We start from the raw sequence: 19,284 nt of genomic DNA on the forward strand, positions 1-19,284 counted from the left end.
AAATTCAACGTTTGAAGTTTACCATTTGGCAGTACACATCGAGGGGACGACTCTATCTACGATGCAGGAAATATTGTGTTTTTCTGTGGCTAGCTGCGCGTACGCTGAGTAGATAGAAAAAAGATTTATCACGATTTTAAAGATTTCCTGCAAAAAGATGATGCGCGATGCAAGTAGATGCGAGAAATGAAAGAAGATTTTTTGAAGATTTATTCGCTAGTGTGAGATTTATTGAGCATCTAAATTTGAGATTTAGATATGTCGCCCCCCTCGTGCTATGGACAATATAAACATATTTTAAAAATTTCTGTATTTACACCAAAAATCATGATTTTTTTACGCCATACCTTTAGCTTGAAACGGATAATGTGATTAGAATCCAATCGATATGTTGTATCGTTGTCAAGAAACCGTTAAAAACGTACCGTGTAAATTGCAACTCAGCGGCACTAACCGTTTAAAAAAAAAAAAAACCGTGAAAAAATGACTTCAGTGTACAATAAAACAGTACCTTGTATGCCACGGCAGGACGGCGAAGTAATAGGTGCGTTTTAATTCTATCCGTCTTCGTAATAATAATGTTATGCCTCAGAACATCCCGGCGGCGCGCCGACTGGGATTGAACCCAGGCCTGCTGGGGTGAGAGGTAATCACGCTAACCACTACACCGCCGGCGTCGCTAGCAGTGAACATGTGAGTAATGTTTCATTCAAATCGGAAGGTGTCTAGACAAAACCGACATTTTTTAAGTGTTATGAGGTGGAAATGCTCTAAAGTAAACACAGCAAGAAATTGGGCATTGACAGCAAACAGCAAATTGAAACAGAGAGTGATAAAAGGGAGCCCAGGAGAGGAAACTGGCATTAAGCTATTAAAGTGTACTTAATTCAATAAAATCAGGAACACTAAATGTTACATAAGGAATCATGTCATCATGTCTTAAGGAGATAATGGAATAAACTCAAAATTTAAAACGATAATTAGGAAAATTGTTCCCTTATTATTTTATAACAAAGTTCGGTGTTCATTATTGAATATTTATTTCAACTGTTGCTTACCTTTATTTTTGCTAAACGCTTTTACCATTAATCCTCTTAAAATTCATTGCAAATATATTACAACACATCAATATGGGTTAATTCTCCTACGCAATTTTTCCCTAACGAAAACTAGTTTCAAGCTGAAAGAGTAACAATTATAATGAACTATAATTACGAGAATTAAGAACAAAGACACAGGTGTTTTTATTCCCCTCGTATTTCTTACGCCATACCCTTCCCATTCATTACTTATTCATTCATCAAACACTAACGCGTACTTGTCCATCGTGGTCGCCATCGATCTCATGTGAGCCTCCTTCGAAGCACCAGCAATGGCATAGTCGCACTCACTCTTGTTGTAAACACAGGTCATCGAATCGAGCTGTCCTTGGAGGAGGAGTAGTAGTAGGTAATTTGCTTCAAGTCGCACCCCAGACCGCAGAGAGCAGGAAGTGCAGCGCCTTATGTTGATTCCTCTTGACTGCGGAGAAGAACCGAGAACGGACAGCAAAAGAAGTCGATTAGAGTTTTTTTTTATTGTATTGTTGGAGCGATAAAAAGTTTGATTTGTTTTTATGTTTTTTTATTGTCAATTTGTCGGTTATCGATCTGGTAAGTGGATCGGAAGTCACTTCCGGATATTTGGTAGATTTCTAGAAAATAGCAACGTGGAACGAGAGACAAAGCGGAGGAGGTTGGTGTATTTACAGCACGCAACATGTGGAATGAGTTTTCGGTCAATGGGAAAGTTTTTTTTTTGCACTCAAGATCAAATGCAACTGGCTGTGATTTCGGGTGAAGTGGAGCATGAAGGTGAAAAAAAGTGTGTGTGCTTTAGAAGAGCGGGGAGACGTTTCCGTTTCGATTAGGTGATTAACTATCAAACCCCCCAACGTCTGATACTGTAAATGCTAAAAGTTTCAGAATTCCGTCATTTCTGAACTGATCTTTTATCTATCCAAATTTAAAAAAAAAAATCCTCATGTTTTGATGAGCTTTAAAGTTGAATTGAAATGGGGTAGTTTTTAGAGAATGCATTGTCCATGTGATGTACAGTCAAGATTCCTATAGTGCGGATTCGTTCTTGCCGGATTCCTATAGTACTGATGCCACTGGATTCCTATAGTACGGTCGATCCGGCATCAACGAATACACGTAGCATATGGGATTAGAGCTAATTGGGACCAAACACTGATTGTACGGCAATTTGAATATATAACTTCCTGATGCCTTTTGACAAGTTGTTAAGCAGAAAATTGGCCACCTTTTGGGACGATTCAGTTTCCGGTAGGACACAAGTCTGATCCTGTGGAAGATCCGGAATATCCGTAAAAGTGGCCAATTCATGAAACTGATCCTAGAGCTCCACGGATTTTTCGAAACCACTCATAAATGTCTTATCAGAGAGAATTCGGAATTGTGACCGGAATATGGGCCCTGGGGATTACGGGATGGTTCACTGGAAGATCCGGAACATCCGTAAAAGTGGTCAATTCATGAAACTGATCCTAGAGCTCCGCGGTTTTTTTTAAACCACTCATAGACGTCTTATCAGAATGAATCAAAATGTAGAAAAATGTGAAAGAGTTAGGGATTTAGCGCTTTTGCTATAACTTTCAGGACCCATACACAACTAAAACACTATATATCGCCTATGTGAGGTTAATACTGGAATATTGCAGCATTGTATGGTCTCCTTTTTCAATCACGCACGAAGAAAGATTAGAATCCGTACAAAAACAATTTCTATTATACGCTCTTCGTAAATTAGGTTGGACATCATTTCCTCTTCCATCATATGAAGCACGCTGCATGCTTATAAACATACAAACATTAAAATAGCGTCGTGAATATGCAATGGTTTCATTTGTAAACGATATCGTTTCGCAGCGCATTGACTCCACAGAACTTTTATCAAAATTAAATTTCCATGCACCTACTCGGCAACTCCGAAATCGAAATTTATTTGCCATAAAACATCATCGCACAAATTATGCAAAATATGGGCCATTAAACCGCATGATGGCCTCTTACAATCAATACTGCGACACCATTGACTTTACAATGTCTCGGCATAAACTAAAACAATATTTTGACTCCATAAGGCATTATAACTCATAAAAAATAGGAAAGCTGACACTGCTTAATTTTTATTAAAGAAAAAAATATACTTAACCTTTTGTCTAAAGTTGACGAAATAAATAAATAAATTTAAGAAAACAAAACTGTATTCTAATATGTACTAGTCTACGTTGGTTGACGAAATAAATGAATAAATAAATAAATTCGGAGTTGTGACTACGGCGCCGGTGGTGTAGTGATAAGCGTGATTACCTCTCACCCCAGCAGGCCTGGGTTCAATCCCAGTCGGCGCCGCCGGGATGTTCTGAGGCATAACATCTCTGATCACGCCTTCCTTCGGATAGGAAGTAAAGCCGTTGGTCCCCGGTTCATGAGTTGATGGGTCGATAGGTAGGGTCCAGGTGTGGGAGCTGCCTGTCTGGCACGTCGGTAGCATTGGTGCTCAGCACGGAAAACAAGATCGACGGAAAAAAAACAAACAAAAGGAAAAAAAAAAGGAGTTGTGACTGGAAAATGGACTCTGGGGACCACGGGATGGTTCACCAGAAGATCCGGAACATCCGTAAAAGTGGTCAAGTCATGAAACTGATTCTAGAGCTCCGCGGTTTTTTTGAAACCACTCATAAACGTCTTATCAGAATGAATTCGGAGTTGTGACTGGAATATGGGCCCTGACGACCACGGGATGGTTCATCGTAAGATCCGGAACATCCGTAAAAGTAGTGAATTCATGAAACTGATCCTAGAGCTCCGTTGTTTTTTTGAAACCACTCATAGACGTGTTATCTGAATGAATTTGGAGTTGTGACTGGAATATGGGCCCTGAGGACCACGGGATGGTTCACCAGAAGATCCGGAACATCCGTAAAAGTGGTCAATTCATAAAGCTGATCCTGTAGCTCTGCAGATTTTTTGAAACCACTCATAAACGTCTTATCAAAATGAATTTGGAGTTGTGACTGAAATATGAACGCTTAGACGGAAAATGGACCATTGGGAACACGAAATGGTTCACCAGGAAGATCCTGAACATCCATAAAAAAAAATTCAGTTCTTGAAACTGAGCTTTGAGGTCCGCTTTTTTCGAAAGCACTCATTGGCGTCTTATCAGAATTAATTTGGAGTTATGACCAGAAAATTGACCCTGGGACCAATGCTCAATGGTCGCAGAGCTGTATTTATGAAGACAATAATATAAGCACCAAAACCATCACTTTTAGGTACATGTTGTCTTGGGGAAAGTTTCTTCGTATTTTTTAGCCGATTTGAAATTAAGTCCTTAAAATTGGTGAATTGAAAATTCAACATTTTTTTATTATTTGAGATATTCTAATGCAGTGTTTAAAAAAGTTGTAGAACAATCAATTTGAACCAACTTTGCTCACGGCATCAAATTTTTATCTCTTATGGTTCATGACTTATGGTTATTTTAAACGAGTAGGTTAGAGTGGCCCCTAGAAAATCTTTCTTTAAATATTTTTATTGGTGATCAACGTATAAACAATATTTAAAGAAGGCCGATTTTCGAGGGGCCACCCTAACCTCTCGTAAAAACATTGTTCTAAATACTTTTAGATTTTTTTATGACGCATATTTTTAGTCACTAATTTGATATCTCCTTTAGTTATGGCTAGTTTTTGATAAAAAAAAAGATTTTTAAAAATTAAATTAAATATTTTAAACAAAAAACGCTCTCACCGTTTTTTTTCCACCAATAATGAAAAAACACGACATTTTAAATGAAATTAAAAGTTTGAAAATCGGTTTGCTCCATTTAGAGACATTGTCATTATAATAGAACCATTTTTTCGAAGAAAATCTCCATTAATTTTCTATATATAAAAAAAAAGATAGCAGCCTGGTTGCTTCAGCAAAAATATGCGTCATCATAAGTTCTAAATGTAATCAAAACAAGGTTTTTACGAGAAATGAACTTATGAAAAGATATTCGAAGAAATCTGTTTTTTAGAGGCCATCCTAACCTGCTTGCTTAAAAAATCATAACTCATGGACCATAAGAGATAGAAATTTGGTGTCTTGAGCAAAATTGCTTCGAATTGATTGTTCTACAACTTTTAAAACATTGCATTGGTAATAAAAAAAAAAGTTTGTATTTTCAAATCTCCAATTTTGTGGACCACCCTAATTTCACCAACATAAAAAGATCGGCCAAACAATATGAAGAAACTTTCCCGAAGACACTATATACCTAAAACTGACGGTTTGGGCGCAAACATTTTTGTCTTCCTTAATACGGCTTTGCATTGTGCAGTGGATGGTCCTCCGAAAGATCCAAAACATCCGTAAAAAGGCTCAATCCATGGAACTGATCCAAGAACTCCGTTTTTTTTTTCGTAAACTCTCATAGACGTCTTATAATTATGAATTCGGAGTTATGATCGGAAAACATACCCTGGAGACCATGAACGCTCCTCTGGAAAATAATAGACAACTCATCAGAATGAACTCGGAGTTGTGACTGGAAAATGGACCCCAGGGTCCATTGGATGGTCCTTTGGAATATCCGGAACATCCATTAAAGTAGATAGGTCAAGAAAACTGATCTAAGCACTCTATGGTTTTTTAGAACTGCTCATAGACACATTTTTTTTTTATTTATTATCATGGATGATTTCTAAGTGGTATTTAAGTAATTAATAACTTCTAGACACTTTTAACGGAATTTTTGAATATTATTCCTTGGATTTCATGGACTTATTTCCTTTGACTTCTTGGAGATGTTTCATTGGAGTTACAAGTTAACGAGGGACTAGCTTCAATGTTGATATTTTTAATTCATCACATCAAAATTTAATCAATAAGCCATTTGAAAACATCGTCTTCTTGAGTTATTATTAATATTAATTTATGAGTGGTTTTGAAAAAAAAAAACAACCGTGGAACTCTAGGATCAGTTTCATTAATTAAACACTTCCAATGATCTTCCGGATCTTTTAATGGACCATCCCGTGGTCCCCAGTATAAACTGTCTGGTCAAAACTCCGATTTTATTGTGATAAGATGTCTATGAGTGCTTCCTAAAAAATCGTGGACCTCAAGGATCAATTTCATGAATTGAGCACTTTTAGGGATGTTCCGGATCTTCCGGTGGACCATTCTGTAGTCTCCATATTCTTATTTCTGAAAACCAACTCAGAATACATTCCGACAAGACGTTTATGAGTGGTTCCGAAAAATCCGTACAGCTCTAGGATCAGTTTAATGAATTGACCACTTTTGCGGATGTTCCGGATCTTCCGGTGGACCATCATGTAGTCCCCAGAGTCCAAATTAAGGTCACAACTCCGAATACATTCTGATAAGACGTCTATAAGTGGTTTGAAAAATCCACGGAGCTCTAGGATCAGTTTCATGAATTGACCACTTTTCTGATGTTCCGGATCTTCCGGTGAACCATCTCGTGGTCCGCAGGGTCCATATTCCAGTCACAACTCCGAATTCATTCTGATAAGACGTTTATGAGTGGTTTCTAAAAAACGTGGAGTTCTAGGATCAGTTTCATGAATTGACCACTTTTACGAATGTTCCGGTTCTTTTAGTGCACCATCCTGTAGTCCCCAGTTTCCATATTCCGGTCACAACTCCGAATTCATTCTGACAAGACGTTTATGAGTGGTTTCTAAAAAACGCTGAGTTCTAGGATCAGTTTCATGAATTGACCACTTTTACGGATATTCCGGATCATCCACAGGATCAGACTTGTATCCTACCGGAAACTGAATCATCCCAAAAGGTGGCCAACTTTCTGCTTAACAACTTCTCAGAAGACATCAGGAAGTTATCTTTTCAAATCAGTGAGATTTTCAAATTTTCAACCAAAAAATTTCAACAATGTTATTGTTTTGTTGACATCGTTTGACAGTCCACTTGACCGAATAATGTCAATTTCGTGCGCGGTCTATGCTTCGAATTGTTAAGAAATGTCAAAGTGCATCTGGTACCACTAACACTGTTTATTTTCGAAAAAGCTTGCGTTCGAACGGGTTCGTACGAAAACCAGAATGCCGTTTTCGAACTCGTTCGAATCGAGTCGTTCGTACGAACGAACGATTCGTACGAAAACGGAAATAGAGGTGATAGACTAATACCGATTCTTTCGACCTGCACACTTAGATCTTTTTGCCGAGATGGGCACCACCGAGCAGTTCGGCATTTTATTTTGCTGGATCTCATTTAAAAACTTGCCGAGTTTCAGCAAAATTTATGTTTGTTTGCTGAGATCACGGCAAAATTCCCGTTTATTAGCTGAATCTCGGCAAGTTTTTCACTGAGATCCAGCAAAATAAAATGCCAAGCTGCTCGGTGGTGCTCATCTCGGGAAAAAAATCTAAGTTTGTGGGTGAACAGAAAACACGGAGAAGTCAACTTCCACCTAACGCAGTTCCTGTCTGCCCACGGCTGCTTCAGGAAATACCTGCATCGGTTCGGACACGCAGCGTCACCCCTCTGTCCGGAGTGTGGCAACGTCGATGAAACGCCGGAGCATGTGGTCTTCTTTTGTCCAAGGTTCGAGGCATCACAGTATAATGTCGTTGTTGAAATGTGTCGAGAGGAGGGCACTTGGAATGCCGTTAGCAGGGCAGTCACGCAGATCATGTCGGAGCTGCAGTGTAAATGGAGAGAAGAGCAGCGATCTAGCAACACCAGCTAGCGCTGAGAGTATGACAAGTGCATGAGCACAGCCACCCCCCGAAGTAGTCGCTTCACAGTGTAGATGAGAGAGTAAGGAATGGGTTTTAGTGGAGCTGCACTAGGCATTGTATGGGTTAGGTAAAGAAGTGTGCGTTTGACTATTTAGTACTGTCGCATTAATGGCCCTTCGCTCATTTTCAACTTCTATTAATTTTCCATACTGCCGTACTCTAGCGGAACTATTTTCCTACCCTCTTCAGACCATTCTCTAGCTGATAAACTATCACACTAAAGCTATAATAGTTAATAAAGCCATTTATACATTCAGGACTATCGTATAGTCACAGAATAATCTAAAATTTAGAAGACATTTTGTTTTTTATGTAGTTCATTTTTTGTTTTTAGGGTTATGTTGGCGTTGTTAAGCTTTCTATATCAGCCATAGTAAAACGACATAGGGGAAATGGCTCTAATGTTGGCCTGTAGATGTAATATTGGGCTCATCGCTAAAAATCTACTATGAATCAATTTTATCTAGATGAAAACGTCATTGGGACGGTACTAGTGGATATTTTTGGCCGCTATTTAAAATTTAGTCGATTGCTGCATTTATGTATGGGCCCAAATTAGGGGCATTTAGGTTCTAAGAATTTCGAAAAAGTTATTAGTGCAAAATATTAGACCCATATTTTCTTATTTTGTCATTAGGATGACCATTTCCATGTTCGGGTGGTCCAAAAAATCTATGTTTTTCAAAAATGACTTTTGATTTCGCATAGAAAATACTGATTGTATTTGTTTGTTTTTTGTTTATGATTTTCATGATTTGTAGGCAGAGGGCGCAACATGTTTATATTCTATTCCTTGAAAATTTAGGCTCTTACACAACATACCAATAAATCAGCATTGTGTTTTTTTTTTTGATTTTGAGTTATATTGTTTTGAAGTTATCAAGTTTTGAGTTTTCGCTCAGTATTCCTATGTGACTGGTCACCCTAATCCATCCCTACACTGTACACAAACATCATCCTCTGATCGAATGAAACCTCAGACCATTCAAAACAATACACCGAAATCGCTTTTTCGAATGATAGCTGCAACCGGATGACGGTTGTTTTGAAATCAGATGATTTTCCTCTCGAATTCAGGATGAAACTTGTTAAGAGAAGGGATAGGGCCTTCAGTTGAAATGCGTAATGCTCTCTGCAGAATGACTGTCATGCTAAATGGAAATGCATATGGTATTGGTTCCGCCCCATAACGCAAATCATTCAAAACGATGGTGTAAATAATTCTATCGAACGTCATTTGCTGATCTGAGCTGACAAACAAGGTGGAAGCACATGCATTGGTATCAGAGCTGTTACGAACAAAGGTAAAGGATGAAAACCAATGTTTGGCTAATTCGTGGTGGAGGAGGTTTTCTTCACCACGAAAATTTTTTGTATCCATAATGGAATGGCTTATTATGGCTATTCAGTATGGAATTGTAGATAATCAAATAAATTATAAATCTAATTAAAAGCACTTGCATGTCACACCATTCTTAAATGTTTGTCCTCTGAGTGCCGTATGTGTTATAGCTAATTTTCAAACGAAAATCATCCTGTATTTGGATGACAGTCATATGGATGTTCATCATCTGACGACGAATTCAACCATAAGAAAATCATCCGAAATTCGAATGCATATTATTAAAGGGCTCGAGCAATGCAATAATCATTCGAAGTATTGCGGATGTTTTGGTTCAGTGTAGTCCACCCTAGTCCATCTTTGACATAAAGGATGAGATGAAAACAAACATTTCGAAAGTACGTTTGATTGAGCAAAATTTCGCGTCAATTATGACTCAATTAGATGCCTAAATTTACATAAATTTTTCTAAGTGTGTAGTCAAGCCATTCCGGTTTTTTTTAATAACTGCGCACTAAGAAAAATTCATGTAAATTTAGTTGCTCTGATAGTGACACATACGAGCGTCAATTTTGACATAAATTTGAGTCAAAACATACGTGAAAAATAGCTAAATCAAACGTACTTTTCGTAGAGCAACGAACTTTTCAGTCTTGGAGCACTTAATATTATATGACATGTTTGTTTACGTCTCATCTTTTAGTTCAAAGATGGATTCCGTCACATGTAAAATTAGTTATTTCTAATTGTATGTTTATGGTCTTTCAACGGGATTTTAAATTATGATATAATTATAAATACTGTGAAAAAAAAGTGTTGTTAAATTCCATCATTTTCATGCAAACGTTTTGCCTAAGTAAACTGATGCAAATTAACAGGGGATAATGTGTAATTCTACATAATTTAACATAGACGATTACCCTATGCACATGATCACCATATAAGTTTACATGTCTTACATGTATACTTACATGACAAGCATGTAAATTTGCATTTTTTAAACAGTTAAATTCCTGTACCTGTAAAATTACATGCCGGATTTTTATCGTTTGTAACAGATTACGCCGCATTTATTTTTTTAGTATGTAGGAAATTTTATACAACACGCTTAGAAAAAATCATGTAAATTTAGGTGCTCTGAGACTGACATACGAGCATCAATTTTGACATAAAATAGAGTCATAATAGACGCGAAATTCAACTCAATCAAACGTACTTTTCACCGAGTAACGAACTTTTCAGTCTCGGAGCACTTAATTTTACATGAAATATTGGTTTATGTCTGATTCTTTTTGTCACAGATGGATTACGTCACTTGTAAAATTAGTTATTTCTAAGTGTGAATGTTGTAGGTTGTACTGCCATTTTCGTTTAAAGGCGTTGAACTCTTGAAACCATTTTGAATATCGATATTTTAAACATCCGAAAAATACTGTCACAACTCGCAAAGTCTTTTAGGTGAGACGGCAGATTGATGAATACATTCCAAGTGGAATCAATATCCCAAATCAGCACCTGAGTTCTACCAACGTAACCGAAACTGTTGATCCAATTTTCCGCTTGTCCTAGCTGTCAACCCCCGTAAAATCGTTGTTATGTTGCCACCGCATGCAGATGATTGAATAATTTGAATAACATGCGCGAAAGGCGTGTTGGTTGCCATTACGTGAAACATTCAGCGGGACAAGAGACAAAAGCACTATCAGGACACACGTACAACAGTCACACATAAATCATATATATATTTATAGCTTTTGTGTATCATATTCATGTAGTAACGGCTTAAACGACAAGACAGCACAAGGAAGCGTGACACATATTTGGGACAAAACATGCAAAGCTTCGCTGCTGTTGCTTGCAAAGAAGAAGAAGAAGAAGGTGACAGCGCGGTTCTCTTCCAAGGTTCCAAGCACTGAAATCATTTACCTTCTCGCGGGTTCGCGGCGCGCTGTCCTGTAGGGAAGAATGATTCTAGCACGCAGTAGGGGAACGTAATCGATTCCTCCTGGCGCTTATTGATTGTGTTTGCGAAATTAGATTTGATGGCTTTACATGAGGGAACATCGAATTTGGGGATGGCTTTTTGTTGTGGAAAAAGAATGGTAAATAGTATTAAGGGACCAAATAGGATATTACGCTTGCAACGTCGACAGGAACGATACGGTAGCACGATCCGATGGTAGGCACTGACCAAAGGCTTCCAACAGCAGCGGTTCCTCGGCGATCGCTTCCTGGTAGTCTTGGAAGGAGACCTGCAATTAAAACGAAAATCAAGACTTCATTCAATCACCTCAAAATCATAGAAAATCCCCCACCTTCCCATCCTTATCCATATCCAGCTTCCTCAGGGCGATCTCCACCAGATCTTTCACCCCCTCGTCCGGATCCTCATCCTGCGGCTGCTTGATCAGACAATTTCTCAACAGGGCAAACATCTCGTCCTTCGTTATGTACCCGTCGCTGTTGAGATCGTAAACTCGAAAGCAGAAAGCCGTCTTCTCCGCCTGCGTTCCTTTCAAAAAGGTCGACAACCCCAGAATCCACCCTTCCAACCGGATCGGCAATCCTTCGTACCCTTTCTCCCAGGCGCAGAAAATTCGCTCCATCAGCGTCTCCTCCGTGACGATGTCGAACGTACTGTGCAGCAACTCGCGGAACACCGACCGATCTATCCCGTCGGTTGAAGAACCGGCCTTGGCAATCACTCCGGCATTGTTTGCCGCCAGAGCTTTGGAATTGAGCGTGGCATTCGTAACCAGCTTGCGGAAGATCTTGCACAGGGCTTCCACCTCGATCCTGCAAAAGGGAAAACCGAAAACAAATATTTGTAACAGAGTTACGGTTCCACTGGTGGAGACAAATTGACACGGAACACGCACCGCCTTCCTGTGCTCGTTCATTTGGGCGGTTGTGGTCTTTTTTTTGAGGAAAAGTTGCAACCTGTTAGTTAGTGGAAATGGACGTCGGTGGTTAATGAAAAGCAAAAGTTATTCTTCACCTTGCTCTTAATTTTGTACGGTGGGGGGTCTTGACATGCGATAGTGCGATTCTGCTCTTTGCCGCAGCAACAGAGCGGTGGCATGCAGTCGGGTAATTAAGTTGGGTCGATTAGTGGCGATGTAAACGGGACGGCAATTTATGACAAACTTCGTTGGCGGGAAACGAAACTTTCCACTAGGCAGTCATACCATCATCGTCGTAGGAATGTGAATGGAATTTTCAACCGCTTCGAAGTTAATTTAATTCCATAAATCATGCCAAATGTATTCGAATAATAAACTTGTTTGAAGTTAGGATTCGAAATTTCCGTATATATGCATCTACATTTATATCGAAATGGATGTCTTTAGGCACACCAGATCTCAAGGCATTAGTAATAACCCTACAAAATATTGAATGCATTTTCTGCTTCTATGTTCCAGGCCACAACTTTCGGTTTACTTTTCAACAAATCCGTCAGTAGGGCGGTTACCTTACTAAAGCAATCAATAAATCTACGGTAGTAGTTGACCATCCCTAAAAATCGCCTGAAGGATCGAACTGATGCTGGTCTCTCAAAGTTGGCAATGGCCTCAACTTTGTCCGGGTTGGGTCTCACTCCTTGTTCAGACGAGATAAACCCAAGGTAGGGCAACTCTTTGAGCTTTTGCTGACCATCCTCGCCTTCACTTCTCTTCATGACAGGTACGATCAGAAGCTATCCACTTATCCAACTTCTCGTTGACATTCCTTTGCACTTCCGGTGACCATGGGTATGGATTCAGCCTCACTGGATCCGCATTCTTAAAACTCTCCATTTTGTGAGTAATCAACGGAGTAGTTTCCAGTTGCTCATCATTTACAAATACTTTGAACTGCATTTTTACATCTTCCAGGCGCTCCACTTGTTCCGATGTCAGCATTTCACTTTCTGAGATCTCAGTCTGTTCGGCCTCCGCTACTTCTGCTTCATCTAGAGTCGTCTGGATCGTGGGTTCAATCCTGAATAACCTCCAGAAGTTCATTCCCAGTATCAGTCTCCTTTTCATGGAAGGGGCTACTAGGGTTGTAAGAATCCTGGTTTCTCCATCAAAGGTTACCGGAAGATTCACGTAACCCTTGACTTCTAAACTGCTTCCTCCGACCGTTGAGAGCTTCGTTTTGGTGTTGAACAGCTTCAGTTTTAACTTACTGATTAAGTTTTCGCTCCCTGCCCCCAGAATGGAGACTTGAGCTCTACTATCCAACAGGCCTACCAACCTGACTCCCAACACCTCTTCTTCTGCAAAAGGCCGATTATCTCCTTCCAATTTTACGTTCAACTCGCTGACATCCGAACACGTGAATACGAATACTGTCGGAGGCTTTCTTGACGGATTTTGACGACCTCCTACGTCGAACCTCGCCCGTTTTTTGCGCAGTATGGGCAGTTTTCCTTCGTGTAACCGTGGAATCCACATACTGTACAAAATACCGCTTTCTCTGATGGTGGTATTTTCCTCTACAGTTGAAGCACGCCATCTTCTCTGGAACCTTGTAACTCGCAATCTGCTTCTCCAGGGATCCTTTTCTTGGTCCTGCTGAAACTTCCTCCTGGGCTGCACTAGGATTACTCGATACAAATGTCCTAGGCTGGTCCTGCTGTGGTTTCCAGTTGGGTCGGTTTGTCGGTGTTGCAGAATTCCAATTTCTACCTCCTGACTGGTTTGCTCTTTTAAAAGGTTTGGCACGCACCTCATGCACCAGTGCAGGTTTTGACGTTGAGTCCTGATCTCTGCTCCTATACATCCACATGTTTGCCGAGTCCAACTTTCTAGCTCACTGCTTCAACGCCTTCAACGACCTGACGCCTTTCACGACCAAAACATTTTTGTAGTCCGACCGATGATTCCGAAGGATAATTTCAAACTTTCTTTCTTCGAATGAAGCGAAAGATCTCCGAAACAGCGTTGTAAAAGTCCTGAAACTTCTCCGAACGTTTCTGTCTCCGCTGGGCTGCTTGTTGCTCATAATGGAAGTCCATGTCTGGAGGTTGAAACTCCAACTTCAACTCAGCAACTAGTTCGCCCAAGTTTCGGAAATCTCCATTTCTCTTGCCTTCCATGTACCACGTTCTGGCGTCTCCCGCAAAAAGGTGGATGGCTTCGCCAAACAGCATTCGTCTACTCAACCCCTCTGCTTCGGCCATGAATTCCACTTCGTCGATGAACTTATTGAGCTTGAGCTTCCGTCATATCGCATCCTCCATTCAGCTACCGACCGAGGCCTTCTTCTGAAAACTCGGGAGCTATCTCGGTTGCTACTTGTGTGCTTTTCTTCTCCTGTTTGCTTGACCTACCACTTTCTCGTTTTGTTCCCCGACTCCTGTTTTCCTAATTTCTTCTCTGCTCTTTCCTTTGTACTCGTCTTCTCTTCTCCCACCTTCAGATGAAGATTTCCTTTCTTTTTCATTTTCCATGAGATTCAACTTTTCCACAATGTACTTATCCACATGGTCAATCAATTTTTTAAAGTTTTTTTTTTTTTTTAACTTTATTAGAGAGATTTTTAGCCGTTGGCTAGTTCATCTCTATAAAATGGGAGGCCCCAGAGGGGGGTTCTGCCAGCAAATTTTGTTACGAAGTTGGCTTACAATTCACATGTACTCAAACAGAAGCAATTAAAACAGATTCCAGTAAAAAGACTAACAATACAGGCGACGAGAAAAAAAACAATCTGGTACATCAAAGTTAGGTAGGGTTTTGAAAGAGATCGGAGCTCCACCGTAGGAGGGGTAATCCCCCGTCCGGTAGAGATGTACCGTCAGCCAAAACAAAGTTAAAAGGACCTAAATGTTGTTGTATAACCCAGCGTCCTTGAGGAAATAAATAACTGTCGCTAAAGTGGAAGGTTCGTCGCCCAGTATGTCCCTAATGCTGTTGGGAAGTGCGTACTGCTCCCTTAGTTGTTGGTATTGCGGACACAGGCATAGGATGTGTTCCACCGATGCAGTGGTTCCGCAAACGTAGCACATTCTGTGGAACTGCGTCCCACCAAAACTATGTGAGATCCTTGTATGGCCTGTCCTAAGACGAGAAACCACCTTATGGTCCCGTAGTTTCGACATATCCGTCCACTTGCTTGTCGTTCCTTTGATTCTTCGGATGAAGAGGGATTGGGATTGGCACCACTCTGCTTCCCAGGCTTCCCACATTTTGCTGACTATCCATCGCTTTATGTCCTGTAGTGGCACTTCGTCGGTGTAACGGGGGCCAGCTGGTCCAGACCCTGCCAGGTTGTCGGCTTCGCTGTTGCCTGGGATACCGCAGTGCCCAGAGATCCAGGAAAACACCGTGTTGGGAGGTGTGGCCTCCACAATACCCTGTATCCAGGGGTGAGTCATGGTCTCCGATGTAAGGGCTTGTATCACGCTGTACGAATCGGATAGCACCAGTATGGGCCGGTCCGAGGGTGTTGTAACGGCAACAAAGATGGCCGCAGCTTCAGCGGAGAAAACCGAGCATTGTGGTGGTAGACTACTACTCATCGGTGCTGAAATTCCGGCTACTCCAATTCCGACCCCGGCTCGTGAAAGCGATCCGTCTGTGTATATGTGGGCATGGGTTGGATAGTCCGAGCCTAGCAGTTCGGCTATTTTCTCTTCAGCGCTGCAGAGTTATCTCCAGCCTTGAACCTGCTTTTTATCCGACTATCGATTTTTGGTGGAGGTATGCGCCAACTTTTGTCTCCGTACCAGTGTACCTTGGCTACTGGGGGGAGCTCCGAATTGGCAGTCATGCGGAGAAGTCTGTTCCCCTCATCGAGGAGAAAGATCCTGTCATTTCCGGAGGTCATTGCGGTAAAGGCAGCGGCTTTCGTTGAAATTGCTGCGGTTATACGATGGCGGAAGGGCAGAATACCCGCTTCGATGCATGCGGCATCGGCGGGCGTTGACGGAAGAAGACCGGAGACAATCCGAACGTAGGTGTTAAAAGTTGGTGCTAGTATCTGCACGAGCTTTTCGGTGGCGATGCACGTCATCTCAAGACCGTACAGTAGGCAACTATCGATGACGGCTCTTGCAACCCGGAAACGAGTATCACGATTGTTAGACCGGTGGGGGCGAGAGATAGTGCGGATCAAGTTGATCCTACTGCGGCAGTTGTTCTTGATCGCCTTAAAGTGCTGCTCGAAGTTGAGGGACCGGTCAACAAGTACCCCCAGAATACGGACCGTCTTCTTCGGTGGTATTGGCTGGCTTTGAACTTTAATAGGTGGCCCGCTGACACGGTGCTGGGATGGACACACGTGGCACCTGACACTTTTCGTGGCCGAAAGCTGGAAACCTACCGCGCTGGCCCACCTGGCTACAGCGGAGACTGCTGCCTGGGCCTTGATCCTGTTGCGTGCTGCTGTTGGGCCGGTAGTTACGATAAGTACATCGTCTGCATACACGAAAATGTAAACATTTTTCGGCAGTCCTCCGAAAATTCCGTTCATGGCCACAAGGAAGAGGGTAACGGCGATAACTGAACCTTGAGGGACGCCCTTCTCTTCTCGGAAAAGCTGGGACCTCGTGTTGCCCACTGCAACTCTGAAAGAGCGATCGGTCAGGAAATTTTTGATGAAGTGGACCGTGGGTCCACACAGCCCCCAGTTGACAAGCTGCTCTAAGACGAGGGGCGTCCCCGTCCTGTTGAAGGCCTTCGATATATCCAGCGAGACGATCTCGGTGTGGAGACCGCTATCGTTGGCACTCTTGAGGACCTCCCCTAATGTTGCAAAATAAGTTGACGTTCCGTACCCTTGACGGAAGGCGTGCTGTCGATGGTCTAGAAGGTTTTTCGGCTTCAAGGAAATGCTTTAGCCTCCTGTTGACCATTCGCTCCAGGACCTTGGCCATACAGCATGTCAAGGCTATTGGCCGGAACTTGCTAGCTTCACGGGTTGTTTCATTGGCTTTTGGGATGGGGATGACTAAGCTCTCTTTCCACGACGCTGGATACGAGTTGGTGAGCCAGAGCTTGTTGAAAAGCTCCAGCATCCGTAGCTGGCCTGGCGTTGGTAACCTCTTGAGTAGAGAATACCCGATTTCGTCGGGACCCGCCGACTTTCCGTTGCTGCAGCGGAGGGCATGCTGCAATTCCTGCCAGGAGAATGCCTGGTTGATGTCCGAGTTTCCAGCGTCAGTAGAAACAGAAAAACTTGCAATGGATGACGTCGAAGGCTTAGCTTTCCGCTTGAATCCATCTTCGTACTTCTCGATGGCTGCGAGATCGGCAAAGTACGAGCCGAGTTCGTCCGCTACAATTGCAGGGTCAGAAACAGCTTCACCGTTAATCTGTACGTGGAGCGGTGTCATGCACCGTCTCCCACTGAGGGCGTTGAATTGCCTCCATTAGTCGGCCGAAGACTGTGACGAATTCATTCCTTCCAGAAAGTCCATCCAGCTGGTTCGTTTGGCGACACGGATTTCTTGCCGGCATTGATTGTGCGACTCATGGTAGTGACGGAGAGCGTCCTCGCGATCGGGATGTCCGATAGGAAGGCGCTTTACACGGCGAAGTGCTTTACGCCGGGCTTTAACGGCTTTCCTCGTATCTTCATTCCACCAGCGTATCGCTTTTCGCCCCGGAACGCTGCTGGTCTTTGGGATGGTTGCTGTTGCTGCTTCGTATACCACTTCTGAAAGTCTTCAATGCTGTTCGGATTACGCTGTAGTAACAAGGACTGAAAGGCTTCACCATAGCTATCCCAGTCCGCTTGTTCATAGCGCCATCGGGGCCTTCGTGTTGTCATCGGGAAGATGGCGATCGAAATTTGAACTTTGATGGGGTAGTGGTCACTACCATAGAGATCAGTGTTCGCGCTCCACTGAGTTTTTCCGGCAAAGCAGCGGCTGACAGCAGAGACGTCGATGGCAGAAGTATGCCGCCCGTTAAACTACGTGGGCACACCGTCATTCAGAATCACCATGTCTTCCTTCTCGAAAATATCGACCAGGGTAACACCTCGAGGGTCGGAGCGGGGGCAGCCCCAGCTTGGGTGGTGCCCGTTCAGATTCCCAACCAGGATGCGCGGTTCCGGTAGTTTAGCTATGGCTTCGCTGAGTTGATCGTGCAGGTTTGGCAGCCGTCCGCATGGCAGGTATGCAGGACATACCAAGTATGGGAAGCTCGGAGTCCATATCGACAACCTGGAAAGGTATAGTCTTCAAAACCCCGATGGCCACGGAGTGCCGGAAGTTGTTTCCCTGTTTAGCTGTCCACGTATACTTACCGCCTAGAGAGCGGTTCATTTGGTCTGTTGTCGCTTTGTTAGTTTCCTGGAGTGCAATGACCCAGGGGGGATTGTCGTGGCAAAGGAGCTCTAGATCAATTTTTTAAAGATTTCCTCTGAATATTTCTCCTTTTTGCTGGGTTTCCTTTTCTTCTTACTTGGATTACTACTTGTCTTCTTATTGACTGTTTTCTTCCTCTTTACCTTACTTGTTTTAGGCTCCGATAGAGATTTTTCACTCTGAGAACCCTCCTGCCAATCCGAATCTTCTGTATTTTGAGTAAATCCTTCCTCATTCTCTCTTGCGCGTTCTTCACAACTTCTGGATCATCAGACAAAAACGAGAAGTTGGTTTTCAGCAGTTTAACTGCTACACCTTCTAAACCTTCAATATAGAAGTTTTCCTTCAACCTAATCAATCTGTAATACAAGTGTATCAGTCTGTTCTATGTTTGTTACACCATGTTTGTTTTGATTCGCTATGATAGTTGGACAGATAGAATGAGGGGTTCGTGGATTTTCCCATTTTTTTAGGGGTGAATCGATTAGCTTGGGACCGAAAAGAGTATGGAAGCCAAACCAAATAGTTGAAAACGTTTCTTCGGGACCTTCGGGTCTTAGAGTTACTTCTATGGTGGAACTGTTTACGTGGACTAAGTCGATTTTTTCTTGGGTAGATTTTCTCGATAATTTTTCAGACTGCAGTAAGATGTAAACCACACACACACACCACAATATTTTTTCGAAAAAACGACTAAGTACTTACAAAACCATAGACGCATTTCGCGCCAAATCGAATCGAAGCTGGCAGCACCCTCTCAGATTTCAATAAAATTTTCTGGATGTGTAGACCTTGACT

At 42.1% G+C, this 19,284-nt stretch overlaps 1 protein-coding gene across 1 annotated transcript in view; it reads right to left on the minus strand.

Annotated features, from left to right (window-relative positions):
- Nucleotides 1-1,469: 1,469 nt before the first annotated feature.
- The window catches only part of LOC135707430 (calaxin), a 30,183-nt gene continuing 12,368 nt past the window's right edge, over nucleotides 1,470-19,284 (minus strand). The window contains exons 2-4 of the mRNA XM_065229256.1: nucleotides 11,504-11,984; nucleotides 11,325-11,440; nucleotides 1,470-1,521 (exon numbers count right to left, since the gene is read on the minus strand). Of these exons, the coding sequence (XP_065085328.1) occupies nucleotides 1,503-1,521; nucleotides 11,325-11,440; nucleotides 11,504-11,984 (616 nt within the window). The 3' untranslated portion in view covers nucleotides 1,470-1,502. The remainder of the gene's footprint in view (nucleotides 1,522-11,324; nucleotides 11,441-11,503; nucleotides 11,985-19,284) is intronic.

Source organism: Ochlerotatus camptorhynchus, unplaced genomic scaffold, assembly GCF_037179485.1.
Source record: "Ochlerotatus camptorhynchus isolate MF236.1 unplaced genomic scaffold, CSIRO-AGI_Acam_v1.1 ptg000312l, whole genome shotgun sequence".
Lineage (NCBI taxonomy): Eukaryota > Metazoa > Arthropoda > Insecta > Diptera > Culicidae > Ochlerotatus > Ochlerotatus camptorhynchus.